The 14812-nt window shown below is 44.7% G+C and overlaps 1 protein-coding gene across 2 annotated transcripts in view; it reads left to right on the forward strand.

Annotated features, from left to right (window-relative positions):
- The window catches only part of LOC8028919, a 168809-nt gene that overhangs the window by 106833 nt on the left and 47164 nt on the right, over positions 1-14812 (forward strand). For both annotated transcript variants that reach the window (XM_029990686.4, XM_029990687.4), the window contains exon 4: positions 7354-7426. In XM_029990686.4, the coding sequence (XP_029846546.1) occupies positions 7354-7426 (73 nt within the window). The remainder of the gene's footprint in view (positions 1-7353; positions 7427-14812) is intronic.

Genomic DNA, 14812 nt, shown 5'->3' on the forward strand with positions numbered 1-14812 from the left:
ACGGGAAACTAATTTTGTGCACCCTCAGACAATTTGTGAAATTCTAGAGGCAGCTACCTCAGGTGATGTGGTTCCCCAAGTAAAGTGCACTGAAATGGAACAACAAACATTTCCCGTTAACTTAGAGTCGTGTGGGACACTCATAAAATGGCCATCCTCAAGGTCTGCGAGAAGTTTCGGCGTGACCGAGGCGATTACAGTTCCAACCTCATGATCCCTAATGTTGTTATTCAAACCGTGGTTATTATCCTGATATCTCTCCTTGGGCGAGTTCCAAAATCTCGGTCGATTATGTCTTGGCAACCACCCTGGAAGGCTGGAGCGTCAACAGACATCATTTCAGCGATTGCGCAGTCTCCACTTTTAAAAAGTTTGCTCGAAGACGTCCTTTGGGCATTGATTTGCCAATAATGATTGCTATGACAATGTCCGCTCCTTCTAGCGTGGTGAAGATCGATTCACTCAGACCACACAGCAAAAATGCTTTCTCCAATGGAACCTGGTGGCTTCGTTACCTGGTGGCATAGCTTGGCAGTGTTGGCTGTAACGCGTTACCAGTAACGGCGTTACCAGTACGGGTTACTTTTTTCTCAGTAACGTAATACCTATTAAAACAGTAAAGTATAACATAGTTACGTCACTTATTTCGAGTAAGGGGTAACTTTATTACTCTACTCATTAGAACTTTAAGGTTAAAAATGTTAAAAAAACTACTTAATTTTTTTTCTTTGTGTGTTTCTAGGCGCCATGTTACGTGAATTAGTGCACTATACCCCCAAATACCATCAAAAAGCGAGTATGTCGTAAATCAGCTTTTTATCTACGTTCGCCTTTTTTTTTTCTTCTCGTCAGTATTCAGGTGGAGCCGTGAAAAAGATAAGGTAATTATGTAAAGCTTTTGCACGGGTAGAATGGTTCTTTTTAAAAATGGCGCTTATGTCTACCTGTAAAATTAAAACAATAAAACATTGTGGTTAATAAATAAAGAAACGCAAATCTAACGCGCCTTACTTTGTATGGGTAATGGTGACGTGTTTCTTTTATTTGTAAGTAAGGAAAGACGTATTTTGCTATTTTTTGGCGCAATGCTTACACAATTGGGATTGATCACTGAGTTGTCGATATTACGATCAAACTATTTAAAGACCTAATCATTTCGTTTATTTTTAATCCCCCCCCCCCTTCTTCTGCAAAAATGTAATATAATTAAAAAAAAAAGAAGCTATATACAGACAAATTTGAGCGATACTTTTCCCGCAGTCTCGAAACAAAACTGTCGTGTATCAATTCAACGTCTGTCAATATATATAAAAAAAAAAGAAATGTAAGGGCGCAAACGAGCTGGTGTACATTAAACATGACTCAAAAGCCCCAAGACACACACACTCAACGTTTGAGTCTGTGTGCCGTTACCTGCAGTCTCGTTTTTTTTAATCATGTGAATATCTGTAGCCCGTAAAAGATCCGGAAGATTGCATCTAAATTTACGTCTCTTCCAGGTTGTTCCACTGATTATTAAAAATAGCTAAACACCATTACTTCTGAAAATTAGTTATTATTGAGAAGATAAGATAAGTTTGAAATGTATAGTTTTATACTTGTATAATTTTATCTGTACAATACTTGTATAGATGAAAGCAATCCTATTATTTTGTGCAAACTTGTACGGAGCGAAAACGTGTAATACAGCCAGCAAGGTTGATAGTGTAAAACCACTTAAAGTAAAAAAAAAGAAATACTCTGTAGGCTTTTTGAACTCTTTCTGTACCCATGCATTCAGCCTCTGATTTTTTACACATCCGCCTTAATACAAAAAAAAAAATCTTATAAAAACAAATCCTGCGGTTGTTGCAATTATTTTTCTGATTGCCAGCGGCACGAATCGGTGCCCGTGGGTTTCTGTACCTCACACGCTAATAATCGTTCGACTGCATTATCATTCGTTTCTGCAAGCAATTTGAAACCGCTCTAGCGTTTAATGTCGTTTGAAAATAATTACTCTCCATCAATTGGACAGATCTATCGCGACCCAATTACGGTACATTAGGTTGCGTTACACCCCGGACCGACATTAACTAAGGCACTGCATTCTCAGTTGGCAATACGACTGACACTGTTGTCGGAGGTACAATGATCACAAATCAAAGATGTCCTCGGAGAAAAAGGGAAAAAGTAGGTCGTACGCACCGGTGCTACCCAAGCAGCCTTTCTAACAGGAAAATTCCTTTCAAATCAACGCCACGGCAGAAAAAAAAAATTGCGCCAGAGGTATTTTTTTATGTCACAGGGAAAACGATTGTGATGTTGGCACTCTTTCATAGTGCCGGCTACTCCATACCAACTGTAAAACAAATAAATTACTGAAAGCTTTTTTGTACAATTCTTTCACCTGCTCATTGGTAAAAAAAGAATAGAGTCTTTCGCAACACAATAAACTTAAAAGATGACAAAAAAAAAGATAATAAAAAAAAACTTCTCCTTGTGCCCAGTGTGCCTATATGCAGGGGGGGGGGGGGGAATGCTGCTCCTTTTCCTTGACTTCATAAAAGTGACGTGTTTGTAGCAGTACTAAGTGAAATTTCACCTCAAATATTTGTTGAGGAAAATCTTTTTTTTTTTTAATGTTGCAGGAGACTAAGTGATATAGGATAAGAAATTTAAAATGTATAGTTTTATACTTGTACAAACAAGAAAGTGCTTAAATGAAAGCAATCATATTATTTTGTGCAAACTCGCACAAAGAGAAAACGTAATACAGCCAGCAAGGTATGGATGCATTTTTTACAGGCTTTAGATGAGTCGCAAAGGGGGTGATTTGGTTATTCTAAGCCGCGTTTTCTTTTAACCTGACGATGGTTTTGCCTATGTGCATGTGGCCTAATCAGCTAAGTGATCAAACACGCACTATTTTGCACACGAACTTAAGAAAAAAAAGCTTTTCGCTATTCGAGAGATTTTTAACTATGTCACTGGTTAACGAATATATTCTTCTGTCGCCAGTGTGTGATGCCCATGTCTGGAAAGTTGCAAACTAGGGCCCTTCAATGCACACGCGAGAGGTGTTTCTTAAATGTTCGTTTTCTGGTAAGAGGTCATTACAAACGGGATCAGTATGGCGTACAGTAAGCACGAATAAGCTAGTGGCGCTACCAGCTTGTGTGCATTGCAGGCTGCAGTCCTAAGGCTAAGAGCTACAGATCATATACTCTGTTCCCCTTTAAAGACCGACAACCAGTTCGCGCTTTCCACTTTTCCCTCGCTTCCTCCTCTCCCCCTTCTATCCTGTCCACCGTTTCCTGTTTCCTCCTCCCCCATGGTGAGGAAGATCTTCTGCCTTGCAGAATCTCGAGTCTGGTCGTCGGTCTTTACGCTGAGAATGCAGCCAACGCTACAAGCACGAGCTAGCCCGCGCTCCAGGCTTTGAGACGTGCGTTTCTAGCACGAGTGCTCTTTCCGCGGAAGAACGCTTCAAAACAGCGACCTCGAGCTCTCGTGCTTGTGACATTGGCTGCAGTCTTAAGGGGGAACGGTGCAATGGCCTCGAGGCCAAGACTGAATTGTGTGGAAAGGTGCTTTTGTTTTTACCCATGGTTCTTTAACAGACACGTGGTGATTCCATCTGTCCACGATGCGGGTAGAAAAGCATCCACACTAAAGGCTCGGAGCATGGGCAAGGGTACAGAGCACGAGCTCTTAGTAGTGCGCGAGCGCTGCATTGGCGCCTCCATGGCTTCAGACTCGCGTGCGTAGCATTCGTTTTGCTCCAAGTGTAAAACAAAGCGTAGTTCTTCTCTTCACAACATGAGCCTTGTCGATCGGATCTCGAGGCGAATAGCATTCTTTGTGTTTTATATACTGGTATGGATCCGTGATTATCATGCAGTAGAAAATCGTGGCACAGCCCCTAGAAAACAATAAATATACTGTCTCTATTTAGATAAATTTATTCTTTAAAGTTTACGCATCGCCTTTTCTCATGATAGAATAATAACAAAGAAGGGCTTGAAGTACTCGCAGGGAAGAAAATCGCCGACCCAACCGTGGCGAAAATAGGGTACAAATCTTTTTAACTGTCACTGAGCCGTTAGCAGACATTGCGTGACTCTTATCGACGTCTTATCTAGCGTGTCCTAAAGTCACTAGATCCTGGGAAAGTAGCAACATTGCCTTCCCTGCCTGCTAGCCGGACACAAACAAACACCAACCTGCAGACGACAAAACCTCTCAAGGTGATTGGCTGATCGGTCTCGGTTGCCATGGCGATCGCCACTTTGGGCCTTTCAAATGTTCTAAGGTTCGAAAGGGTCGTTCCAAGCAGTCGCACCAACATCGCTATGGTGCGCGTCATCGTACTGAAAGCGTTCCTCGACCAATATAAGCGTCTTTGGCACTGTGCCTGCAATAAACTTATCTCTCATGCTTATCTCCCCAGATCTCTTACAATTATGTTGCTCTTCTTGCGTATTCAAATCAGTTTTTTTTTCTTTTTTTTTTTGCATGTGATGGCGGTACCAAGATGTACCCCATCACATGCGGCGTCAGTGGCTGGAGGCTTTGAAAAATAATTTTCCTGTCTTGAAATACGCAGGAAGAGCAACATAATTGTAAGAGATCTAGAGAGATAACTATGAGTGATACGTTTATTGCATGCACAGTGCCAAAGACGCTTCTATTGGCCGAAGAACGTTTATAGCGACCTTGGTGCAACTGGTTGGAACGACCCTTTCGGAGTTTTGAAAGGCCCAATATGGCGATCGCTACGGCATCCGAGACCCATCAGCCAATCACCTTGAAGATATTTTGACGTCTGTATGTTGATATGTGTTTGTGTCCGGCTAGCAGGCAGAAAAGGTAATGGCGCTACTTTTCTAGGATCCTGCGACTTTAGCGTGCCCCTCTTCGACATGCAATATACGACTCAAGTTAACTAATTCCTCTGAGTGTGCAAGATCAGAGCTTATGCGTCGCTCAAATAAAATAGGGCTCGCGCTGGTGGGATAACTGCCGCACGACGGTCCTTGGCGCACAAAGCAAGACAATGCTATCGAACAATGTGCAAACCGTGTCCGCTTATTTTTGTACCGAACAATAGAACCAAAGATAATCCGTACCGTTATCACGACATGTCGTGTGCGGCACTCTACACAACTCGCAAAAAACCGTTCGCCCTTTTCTTTCGGGACATACCCAATGACCGGCATGCCGTAATCCCCCACCCTTCTTTATCAACTCCTGGTTAAAACAGCGCTGCACAAAGATGGCAATTAAGAACGGACAGCAGCGCGCCGAGTGGCATCTGAAGTAGAACCAAGACAAGTCCTCTCGCGCACACAATCCACGTCCCCAGGGCTCCTATCCTTTCTTGCCCACACCGGGACTGCATGGACATTGATTGGCGTGCGGACTACGTTGCGGAACTTTCTGCCGGGGAGGACAAGGCCCCTCAGCCAGGACAAAGTCCTTGCGCAACTTATCGCGCGAAGCACGGCTTCCCTTTGCCGGCTCTGGAATGCCTCTCGAAGGACCTCTGCCGCCCAGGCGACGACGCCTTCGGAGGAAGTCGGAGCGAAAATGATAGAAAGGGCGACGGCCAACAGACCCTTCGCCGAATGAACCTTTTTGAGGAAATGCTTCTCCGCATGCGTACGCCCTCCTTACGCAGCGGCTGCAACTCGAACTACAGTTGGAGCCGGGGGCGGGGGGAGTCGCGTTAGCTTTCTTGCCCCGTCCGCACGAGGATCGGTCCATACCACCTATACTCGTTTCCACCTCAAGAACCGTAGTAAAAAATGTCCGGCTTTTCGCAAGGCATTACTGATTTCCCCCTTTGTTCAGTGCTGGGGTCTCCAGACTTCTTGGCTAAGGGGCCAGATCGGGGATCTGATAAGTGATTATAACCGAGAAAAAACTAAAGTGATAATCCTAGATAAACATTTAGATAGACAAAGTAAAAGTTAGTGTAAAAAAAGTATGTAAGGTGGGTGAAGTCAATTAATTTATTTTTAAATTCAATATTTAGCTAAGTATGATATTACACAATATTTGGGACCCTGAAAACTCACGAGACATAAATGAAAACGCATAGGAGGAACTTTTTCATGTTTACACAGGGCGAAAGACTAATGCGTGTAATGGAACTGATGCTGACAATGCGCTAGAGATACGACACGGGACACTGACTGCAATGCATATGGGAACGCAAACGCGAAGTTATACGCAGATATGAGACAGGGGACTAGGCAAATGGTGATGCGGATTATGACAATGCGCAATGAATAATATGACGAGAGTGATAGGCACATTTCTCTCTTTTTTATGGGTACATCGTTTAAGCGGTTGGGTGCGCGTTGCTACGCCGTTTATTGAAGGCGGGGTCACACTGCTTATACATCATACAAAAGACAGTATGCAAGTAGATTTGAACGCAAGTCACCACAAGATCCGTGCTTCGAATCCCGCATGGCAACGCCTTCAAGGAGAACCTTGACACGCGGGCATTCGAACTACGGATATCGCGGTGGCTGCTCGGAGCACGCACAGAAAAAAGATCGCGCTGCAGAACACATAGACCTTTGGGCTCAATCCCCACTCCTCCGGCATCGTACCAGCGTCGGGTCGTGTATCACTACCGCGTGATGCACGATACAAACTACACTGGCCAAATTTCTCATCTACAGCGTAGGTAATAAATACGATAGAGCGTGTCAAATAACTGCACCGACTCAAACTCTGAATACCCCCCCAATTCAATAAAATATATATCAGAGAGTCAAGGACACCGTTTCGGTGTTCTGGTGAACCTCTTGGAAACCACATTCTTCCACAGAAGCTAGTTTTAGATTACCGCAGTACGCTTTGAGCACTGGGCAGTCCCACAAAAAATGATTTGGAGTGACTCGTGCAGGCGCCTTCACATCGCATACACACACCCCTTTCCGGCTGTCCTGATTACGGGACTTGTCTGGCTGGGGTCACCGTATTTTGTCTCCATATTCTACGGAGCCGTACGCTGGCTTGTCCTCCGTGACTTTTGGGGTTGTACATACAACGCACCATCGTCCTTATATGATTTCTTAGTATGGTCCCCTTTCTCCCATGTCTGTATCCCTTCGGTGTTGATATACATACATATATATATATTTTTTAACATGTCGACGTCTTATTTTTGTAGTGAATATATTGCTTTACTCCCTCTAATCAAGCGCACATTTTAGACATCTCTTCTTGCAAAACCAAATTCCGCCTTCTCGGGTGCCATTTTTAGTGCAGCAAAGCAGGCTATGCTAGCTCCCAGCGGACTTCCACAAAACCACCATTCCGCTCGCTCAGCCCTCTTTCATTTTTACATTGCAGGATCGGCCTCTGTGGATTCGACAACCCCATGCGGGACCCGCGGACGGACGAAATCAAGAAGCAAGTCGGACACGTAAGTAACAAACTCCCCGATACATTTTCGCCTAATCCATTAAACGCCGGGAAGTGGATCCCGCCTCCATTTCCAGCGGTAATAAAGACCCATCAAGTCGCCCATTCGGAAGGTGCTAATTAGAACGCCCGCCCGTGCCTCTTTGTACAACTTCGGACTTCGTTCGGACGGTTCGTGGCACTATTCGCAATTCCACCTAGAAGTCAAGGCCTGGGCATATGACGTCATCGTTAGTGGACCCTCGACCCGTCCCATGTGGCAAACGCGATGACGCTTTGACGGGAGTCGCCGCAAGGTGGCAGACGCGTTCGTCTCGACGTCGCCGCGGGCCAAAACGCTGCGGCACGCGCTGGCGACGCTGCTGACGCGAGGTAGGCTGCGCTGTGCGGATTCACTAGCGATGACGTATTAAGAGGGCAAGGAGCAGGCCTTCTCTTTTAGGGGGTATTGCCATTCGTCACTGGGCCGCCACCAGTGAGAAGCGGGTCCCGACACTCCAAAGCCGGCCACCTCAAAGAAAGCGAGGCTCCCTTCCCGAGGAGGCGCATTCATCTTAAAAAACCACTCTCGTTACCTCGCAATTCAATCTAGTCTCGTGCAAATTAAAAAGAACGAAACGAAAACAACGCAGCCGTGTGATCGAGGTCCTTGGAATCGGACCACGCCTATCAGCAAACCTCCTTCCACCCGTAAACGACCTCTTTTTTTTCCCCCCTTTCTTGTTTCTAAACCGACCGATAAAATGAACGGCGCGTAGACTGGATCGAAGGGAAAAACAAACAGCTCTGGCCCCCCCATCGCGAAACCCGAGAGCGAAAGTGGAGTGGACTGAGCGTGCACCTTGCACGTTTTTGCAAAGAGCTGCCGCGCTAAGGTGGTCATCGACACGTGGAAGCGAATGGTTGCTGCCTTGGCTCCTGCGGTACAAACTGTGTCGCTTTGTTGTTTTTCGACGTCTTCCCCGCGAAACATAAGTTTACTTGGCACGTTCGCGAAGGTGCAATACTTGAGTGGAGCGATCGAACATTCGGCTGGTGTCTCGATAGCCACGAATGCACATCGGCCTTGTTGTTTCTCTTGAAACCGTGTGGCCATATCACTCCCGCCATTTTGCCCGGTGGAATCTCGCCCGCCTTCTGGACAACAACCCCGCGGGAGGACGGGTTGTATAGGGTATACTAATGTTCGACGACGGTTGGCGTCGTTTTTTCGGAGTTTCATTCGCCGTCAGAAACAGCACGTATACGTAATATAAAAAGAAAAAGAGCGCTCCGGCGGTCTAAGATAGCAGAATTCTTGTTTAGACTCGATGCCGGACTGGCGGTTATCAGGATGAGAAGGGGACGCTGGCATGTGTGGTTTTGTTTTTCCCCGTATTTACGAAGTTCTCTGACGCCGGCTGGTCTGAACGCGGGTGACAGGTCAGAATGCTACGAACTTCCAGGTCGGAGAACTTTCGTTTGCTGATCATTCTTGCCCTCTATGGCAACAACTCCTTCCCTAACTTTTTATCGGTTCTTCTAGGACAATTTCTTGCTTTTCGAGTTCAGCGGATCCGGACCTGACCACACCAGTTATCTGCATAACATGCTTGAACATGTCTTATTTTATGCGTATGGCCTCACGACTTTATTACAGTCGGCGGCAAGCGAAGCTACGAACAGGATTGATGAACCATTTATTTACTGTTGTCCACTTTATAACCTTCAAAAAAAAAAAGCCGCTACCAATTAAAAACAAGTCAAAGTGGAAACGAGCGATGGTCACTATGTCCCATGAAGCTCTAAGAACTTGTTGTTTTCTTTTGTTTGAAGGCGTCTGAATTAAGGTTTTAGAGAGCATGTTCAGTTTAAACTCATGATTTCGTCTCCACGTTAAGATCGAAAGAACACATTTAAATCTTCAAGACACCTTCAAACGTTGCGATCACGAAACGCTTAAGCTGTTTCGCGGAGGATAAGGTTTCAGTCCAAGTATAGGTCACAATTACGAGCGTTACAGCACATTTGGGGCGAGCGGCGGAATAGCTCGAAGTTCATAAAGCGACTTTACGGGCCTCTCGTCTGCGGGTTTAAGCGGTCTCCTAACGAGCGTTTTATGAACCGTAAATTTTTTTTCTTCTACGGAGCCGTAAAAAAGAGAGAGAGAAGAAAAAAGAATATTACGACATTTTGCGCGGTAGTAACTTCTCCGAATGATGAGTCACCGCCGATGCAGTTCGCGGTGGCAACCGCCCGAGTTCACCGCTCTTTCGGAACGCCGAACGTAAGTTGTTTCTGCGTGTTGGCCGTTGGGATTTCGAGTTCGATGTTATGTGTGTGGTGGCAGCTTCGATGCCCCTGATTGGGTCGGGAAAGAAAACAGGCGTGTCAGGTAATCCTAACCCTTTATGTCGGATAGAAGTTGAAATTGGGGTCACTGACCCAATCATAAGTCGGACCGGTTCGCCTTTGTACCGTGGATGCCCGCCCGCTGCGTGTAACCTCGATAAAAACGGCTTCTCTACGCTGATTGGAGTTCTTAACTTGGTATGTCTTAAAATTGCCGAGGAATGTTTGGAAAGATACAGTAGGGTTTTTCCAACCGTCTCATGTCTCTTGGAAGGGCTCGAAGCATATGTTATGCCTTTGCTTCACACGCCTCGCACGCTTCGTCTGATCAAGCAAAAAAATAAAAAAAAAATTAAAAATAAAAGAAACTAAAAAGATTCTTTAAAAAGCAAAAGAAAACATCGGCATTGCGCTTTGGAATTTCTTACGGGCCATCCGCAATATGACGCCGTTTTCCTTACCATAGAACTATGATAGGTAGCCGAGGATGATACAGATACTGAAACTCTTGAATTAACGAATTTCTAATTAAAGTTTTGTCTTGTTCCATATTGTAGAAATTCAGCGTTCGGTCCGAAAACTGTGTTTTTTTTTAAAACAAACATAGATTCGCATCAGTTTCTAATTAAAAAAGAACTTCCAAAAATTAAAAAAAAAAAAAATGCAGGCTATGGAGTTAAGTAAGTTAAAAAAATATAGCCCATCTTTGATTTTAAAAAAAATTAAAGAAGTGCGGGCCAAGTGTTTTAAGGCCCGTTCACACTCTTGCAACCGAGTACGACCGAGAGAAAGAAGACCGGTTTTTAAGCCTCTTGCGATCTCTTAGGACCAGCTCCGCTGCCGCGCATCCGGTCCTAAGAAGTCGCAAAAGGCTTAAAAACCGGTCAGGTCTCTCTCAGTCTTACTCGGCCGCAAGAGTGTGAACGGCGCTTAAATTAGACGTGCGTGATCTTAATAGCTACAATAGCAAATACACCTAAGCTCTGGACGTTGAAATGAAACTAAAGATAACGCCACATAGTCGGTTTTTATTCCAATGCGTGTCTGACGTTGTATTTTTAGCATTTTATTTTCGCTATTTTGCTAGATCGGCAAGCACACATGTGTCAACATTTGCATCGCATATTTTGGCATAATGCCCTCTCTTAAGACGCTTAGGTATAGCTGCGCACTACTAGCGGTTTTGGTTCCAGAATTGCCTCAAGTGTTTTGAAACACCGCAACTTCTGCCAAACTAATACGTATGGGGGTTACAAAAAGGCCGCGAAAACAAGAATTATTTCCTCAGCACAGGTTTGCGTCCACAAACTGAACTGAACATTTTCACCTTGACACGAGACGAGTCTGAAATTCCGCGACAAGCCAATTCAGCGAGCCTTTTGAGCGGTTGTTTGCGAGCGCACCTACATTTTGTTTTGCTTATGTTCGTAAAAAGAAAAAAAAAAAAAAATCTCAAGACACGATCGGATGATTCTCAGCTTTTTTGATAAAACAAGCCCGTTTTCTTCCCTTTTTTCTTTCTTTTGGCACAAGCATACTAACTGGAGACAAATGCCAAGAAAGACGGCCCCAAACTCGCACTTCGCCGTATGAGTCACCTCAGCAAATAGACACGTTTACGATCAAGGAAAATCTACAAAGCGTATCAAGGCTTCTAAGTCCAAAGCTTTCAAAGTTTCCGTGTAATCCTACTTGCGCTCTGGGATTTTCTTCTGTGTAATGATGGTCTTAAATGCAATGCCCAATATAGGATGACAAAAAAACAACATCCGGAACAACAGAAGCTACGGAAGCATTTTATTGAGACAATATTGTCCAATAAAGTCTAACAATCCGATAAGAAACGTGTATATAGCTAACGAACCATTCTCCAGATCGCTCATCCCGTCATGCATCGGAATGACCAAACGTGAACATTACAGTTAACAGAAAGCAGACTGAGTTTTTTCGTAGCAACCTGATAAAATTATGCGCCTCCAAAAAATACAAACCTCCTGTTGTGCTTCCTTGGTCATCGTCGATATGAGAGGTTTTATCTCAAAATTAGAAGTGTGGCCAGCTAGAAAGAAGGGAGCAATGTGACCTATAAGAATATTTTCAGGTCGATCGCATAAATTGATGATAATTATAGATTGATGTTATTATAGCCTTAAGGATAGAGAACAATAATATCTTTTCAGTCACCGTATTCCCTTTTGGTTTACGTAGACACGTTTATTCCTACCATGTTAGTTAATCTCGCTAGGCGGCGACTTGAATGCTCTAGTGCCATCAAGCAACGATAATATTTCACTAAAAACGGGATACATTACGGCCTCTCTTAAGTAAAACAACTGGTTCTCGGGTACAATGCTTTCAGGCTTTGACAGCAAATGTCTTACGCCAATGCTTAGAAAATATTGTCAGTCACTGTACCTTGCACGACATAGTACGAACACAAAATCTATTTCGTTAACATTTTGCTCGTACAATCAATTGACGGACACCAGGTTGTTCTGCGGTGCCCTGAATGAGCTAGCGATTGCTTGTTCGGACTAACAGTGTGGCGCTGTCTGGACATGCTGGGCATTAGTATGTTCGAGCAACTTGAATAATTATCCAATAATTATAACTGCCACGCGTAAGTCAAGCTGTTGTCTCGAAAGCAAAATGACTACAAAATAAAACAAAAAAAACGTCCTTCCAGATTTGCACACAGATCACGTAGACTTGCCAGCCAGGCTCCAATTGCAAAATGCTTCTAATTGCAACCCAGTTTTTGTTACGTAAAACAAATGATAATTCAAAAAAGAAACACACACGCACAAAGAAAAAAAAAAAAAGATATAGTTATTGTTCAGCCTTGCTCGCACGCAAGGTCCAACAGTTTGAGGGTGGCGCGCCGTGGCACGCGCGCGCTCTGGAAAACACGAAACAATTTCTCCGCCTAACTATTTGCACGCCGAGTTCGCCGATGCGTGCAGCGCCGTGCGGAGCCCCATTTCCGCATGCCGTATGTCTATACAACCTGGAATGTTAGAAAGCGCGCTCACATCGCGCGCCTTGCCGCCTAATCGTCTTAAAATAGAGCCGCCTTTTGACTCAGTTTCACTTCGCTTTGGGGCATCCGGAAAAATTAGATTGTTATTTTTATTTTTTTTTCTCGGAACGGGATTACGACGTAGATTTGGCAAAGATCTGGAGCGCGCGTGTGAGGCTAATGTAAAGTAATAAGCTTTCTGTTATGTAATCGCCCGGCCATTTTGGTCTAAGGGGAATGCATTAACCAACAGAGAAAGTGAACGAAGTAAAATAGTTCGTAGTTTGTTTGGATCTCAACCACAAATGCAGCCCAATTATTAAAAAAATTGGGGTTGCGTGTATGTTTATACAGCCTAGAACTTGGTCTGCCTTAACGGGCGATGAGTCTCCCAGTTGTAGGTAAGAAATTTAGCCAATGCAGTACGACCGCTAGCCTGGGGTCTTTAACGTGCACCATGCAGTAGTGGTGTGCGACTGCGCGCCGGTGCGATGCTCATCCAGATCGAAACGGGCGGGGGGGGGAGGGGGGGGGGGGGGGGGGGAGGGGATTGAGCCCAGCATCCTAAATTCTGCAGCGCAAGCTTTCGCTCGATGTGCTTCGAGCTGGTGAACGCTAACCCACTCGGCCACCGACCCCCCCCCTCCCCCCCCTCCCTCCCCCTCCCCCCCCCCCCCCCCCGAACCCCTCCCCCCCACCCCTGCTCCTTTTATTCATTCAACATTCTTAACGCTACACTTCACTCGATGTATATTTTTGCATATTACAATAAAATATACTGATATTCTCAGTGAAACCTGCCTGCAAATCTTTTGCAGTGCCGTCGTACGTAGTTCGCGACAAAACAAAACCATAAGAAATGAGTAGCCAGGCATGTACACGTTACTTTAAAGAATTAACTAAATACCGTTGCTCATTACTCGCTCAAAAAGTAACTAAATACTTTACTCGTTACAGATTCTCAATAGGAACGCGCTACTTTACCTCAAATGTAACGAGTAACCTTTCTCGTTACTTTGACGACCACATACACAACTGCTTCTGTTTCCTGGTTTATTGTTTTCTTTTCAGTAGTAGTTGCATTTAAGCGGTAGCTGTCTCTCGAAGTTTTCGTCAGTAATGTTTCTCCGCTTCCTTCAGAATACATCTCCGCTGATGGTGAAGAGTGATTCTACCGACGCGCTCGAAGGAACGGCAGTGTTGTGCCTCAGGAACAGCTAGTGAATCTGTGATTCTCCTCTCTTTTGTTCTGACTGCTTGTAAAGTTCTATATTGACACTAGGCTCTGTGCCTTCCCGCGTTGGCAACCTCCGAATTTACATTCGGTCTGTACACGATTCCAGAAGGCATGCATAACAAACAAACCTTAGTGTGTTCTCGGGGTGACGGACGTTCCCAGCAATAGAGTTCGACTGATTTGTTTAGCGATAAACGTTGCTGTACTGTCATACTGTTTAGTTGTTTTTCGGGTTGCCCACGTCCCTTTCTCGCAATAGACGTACACTCAGGTTAGAGTTGAAACCAGGCTGTTTAAACGGTGTTGTACACGTTACTTCTCAAAAGTATTAAAATGCCATTATTTGTGACTTGGCCTTAAAAGTAACTAAGTACATTACTCGGTATTTGTTACGTTGTTGTGAAGCGTGTTTCGCACTAAACAACGCCAAATAATAATACCAAACTATTCTCATCCGTCTACTCAGTTGAAACAAAGCAGTTGATCTTTCTCGGAAAATGAAACAAGCTCCCAGGCTTACCAAAGAAAACTTTTTTATATATATGTTTTATAATTCAGTGCTGAGTTTCTACGTATCACCTAACGCCGTCCTGGTCGGTGATTATTTTGGATGGCGACGCAAACAGATGCAGCCATCTTTGCCAGCGTCATATGCGCAATGGGACCTTACACACCACCCTCGGCGATTTCCACTCCGCGACGAGACATTGGCAGCCTCATCTAAATCATCCCCCAGCAGAGCTGGTCAAGTGGGTCGGCCGATCCTTCAATCGACGAGAAATTGCTGCTCGCATTCCACT

The sequence above is a fragment of the Ixodes scapularis genome, unplaced genomic scaffold, assembly GCF_016920785.2.
Source record: "Ixodes scapularis isolate PalLabHiFi unplaced genomic scaffold, ASM1692078v2 PGA_scaffold7__128_contigs__length_106722199, whole genome shotgun sequence".
NCBI lineage: Eukaryota > Metazoa > Arthropoda > Arachnida > Ixodida > Ixodidae > Ixodes > Ixodes scapularis.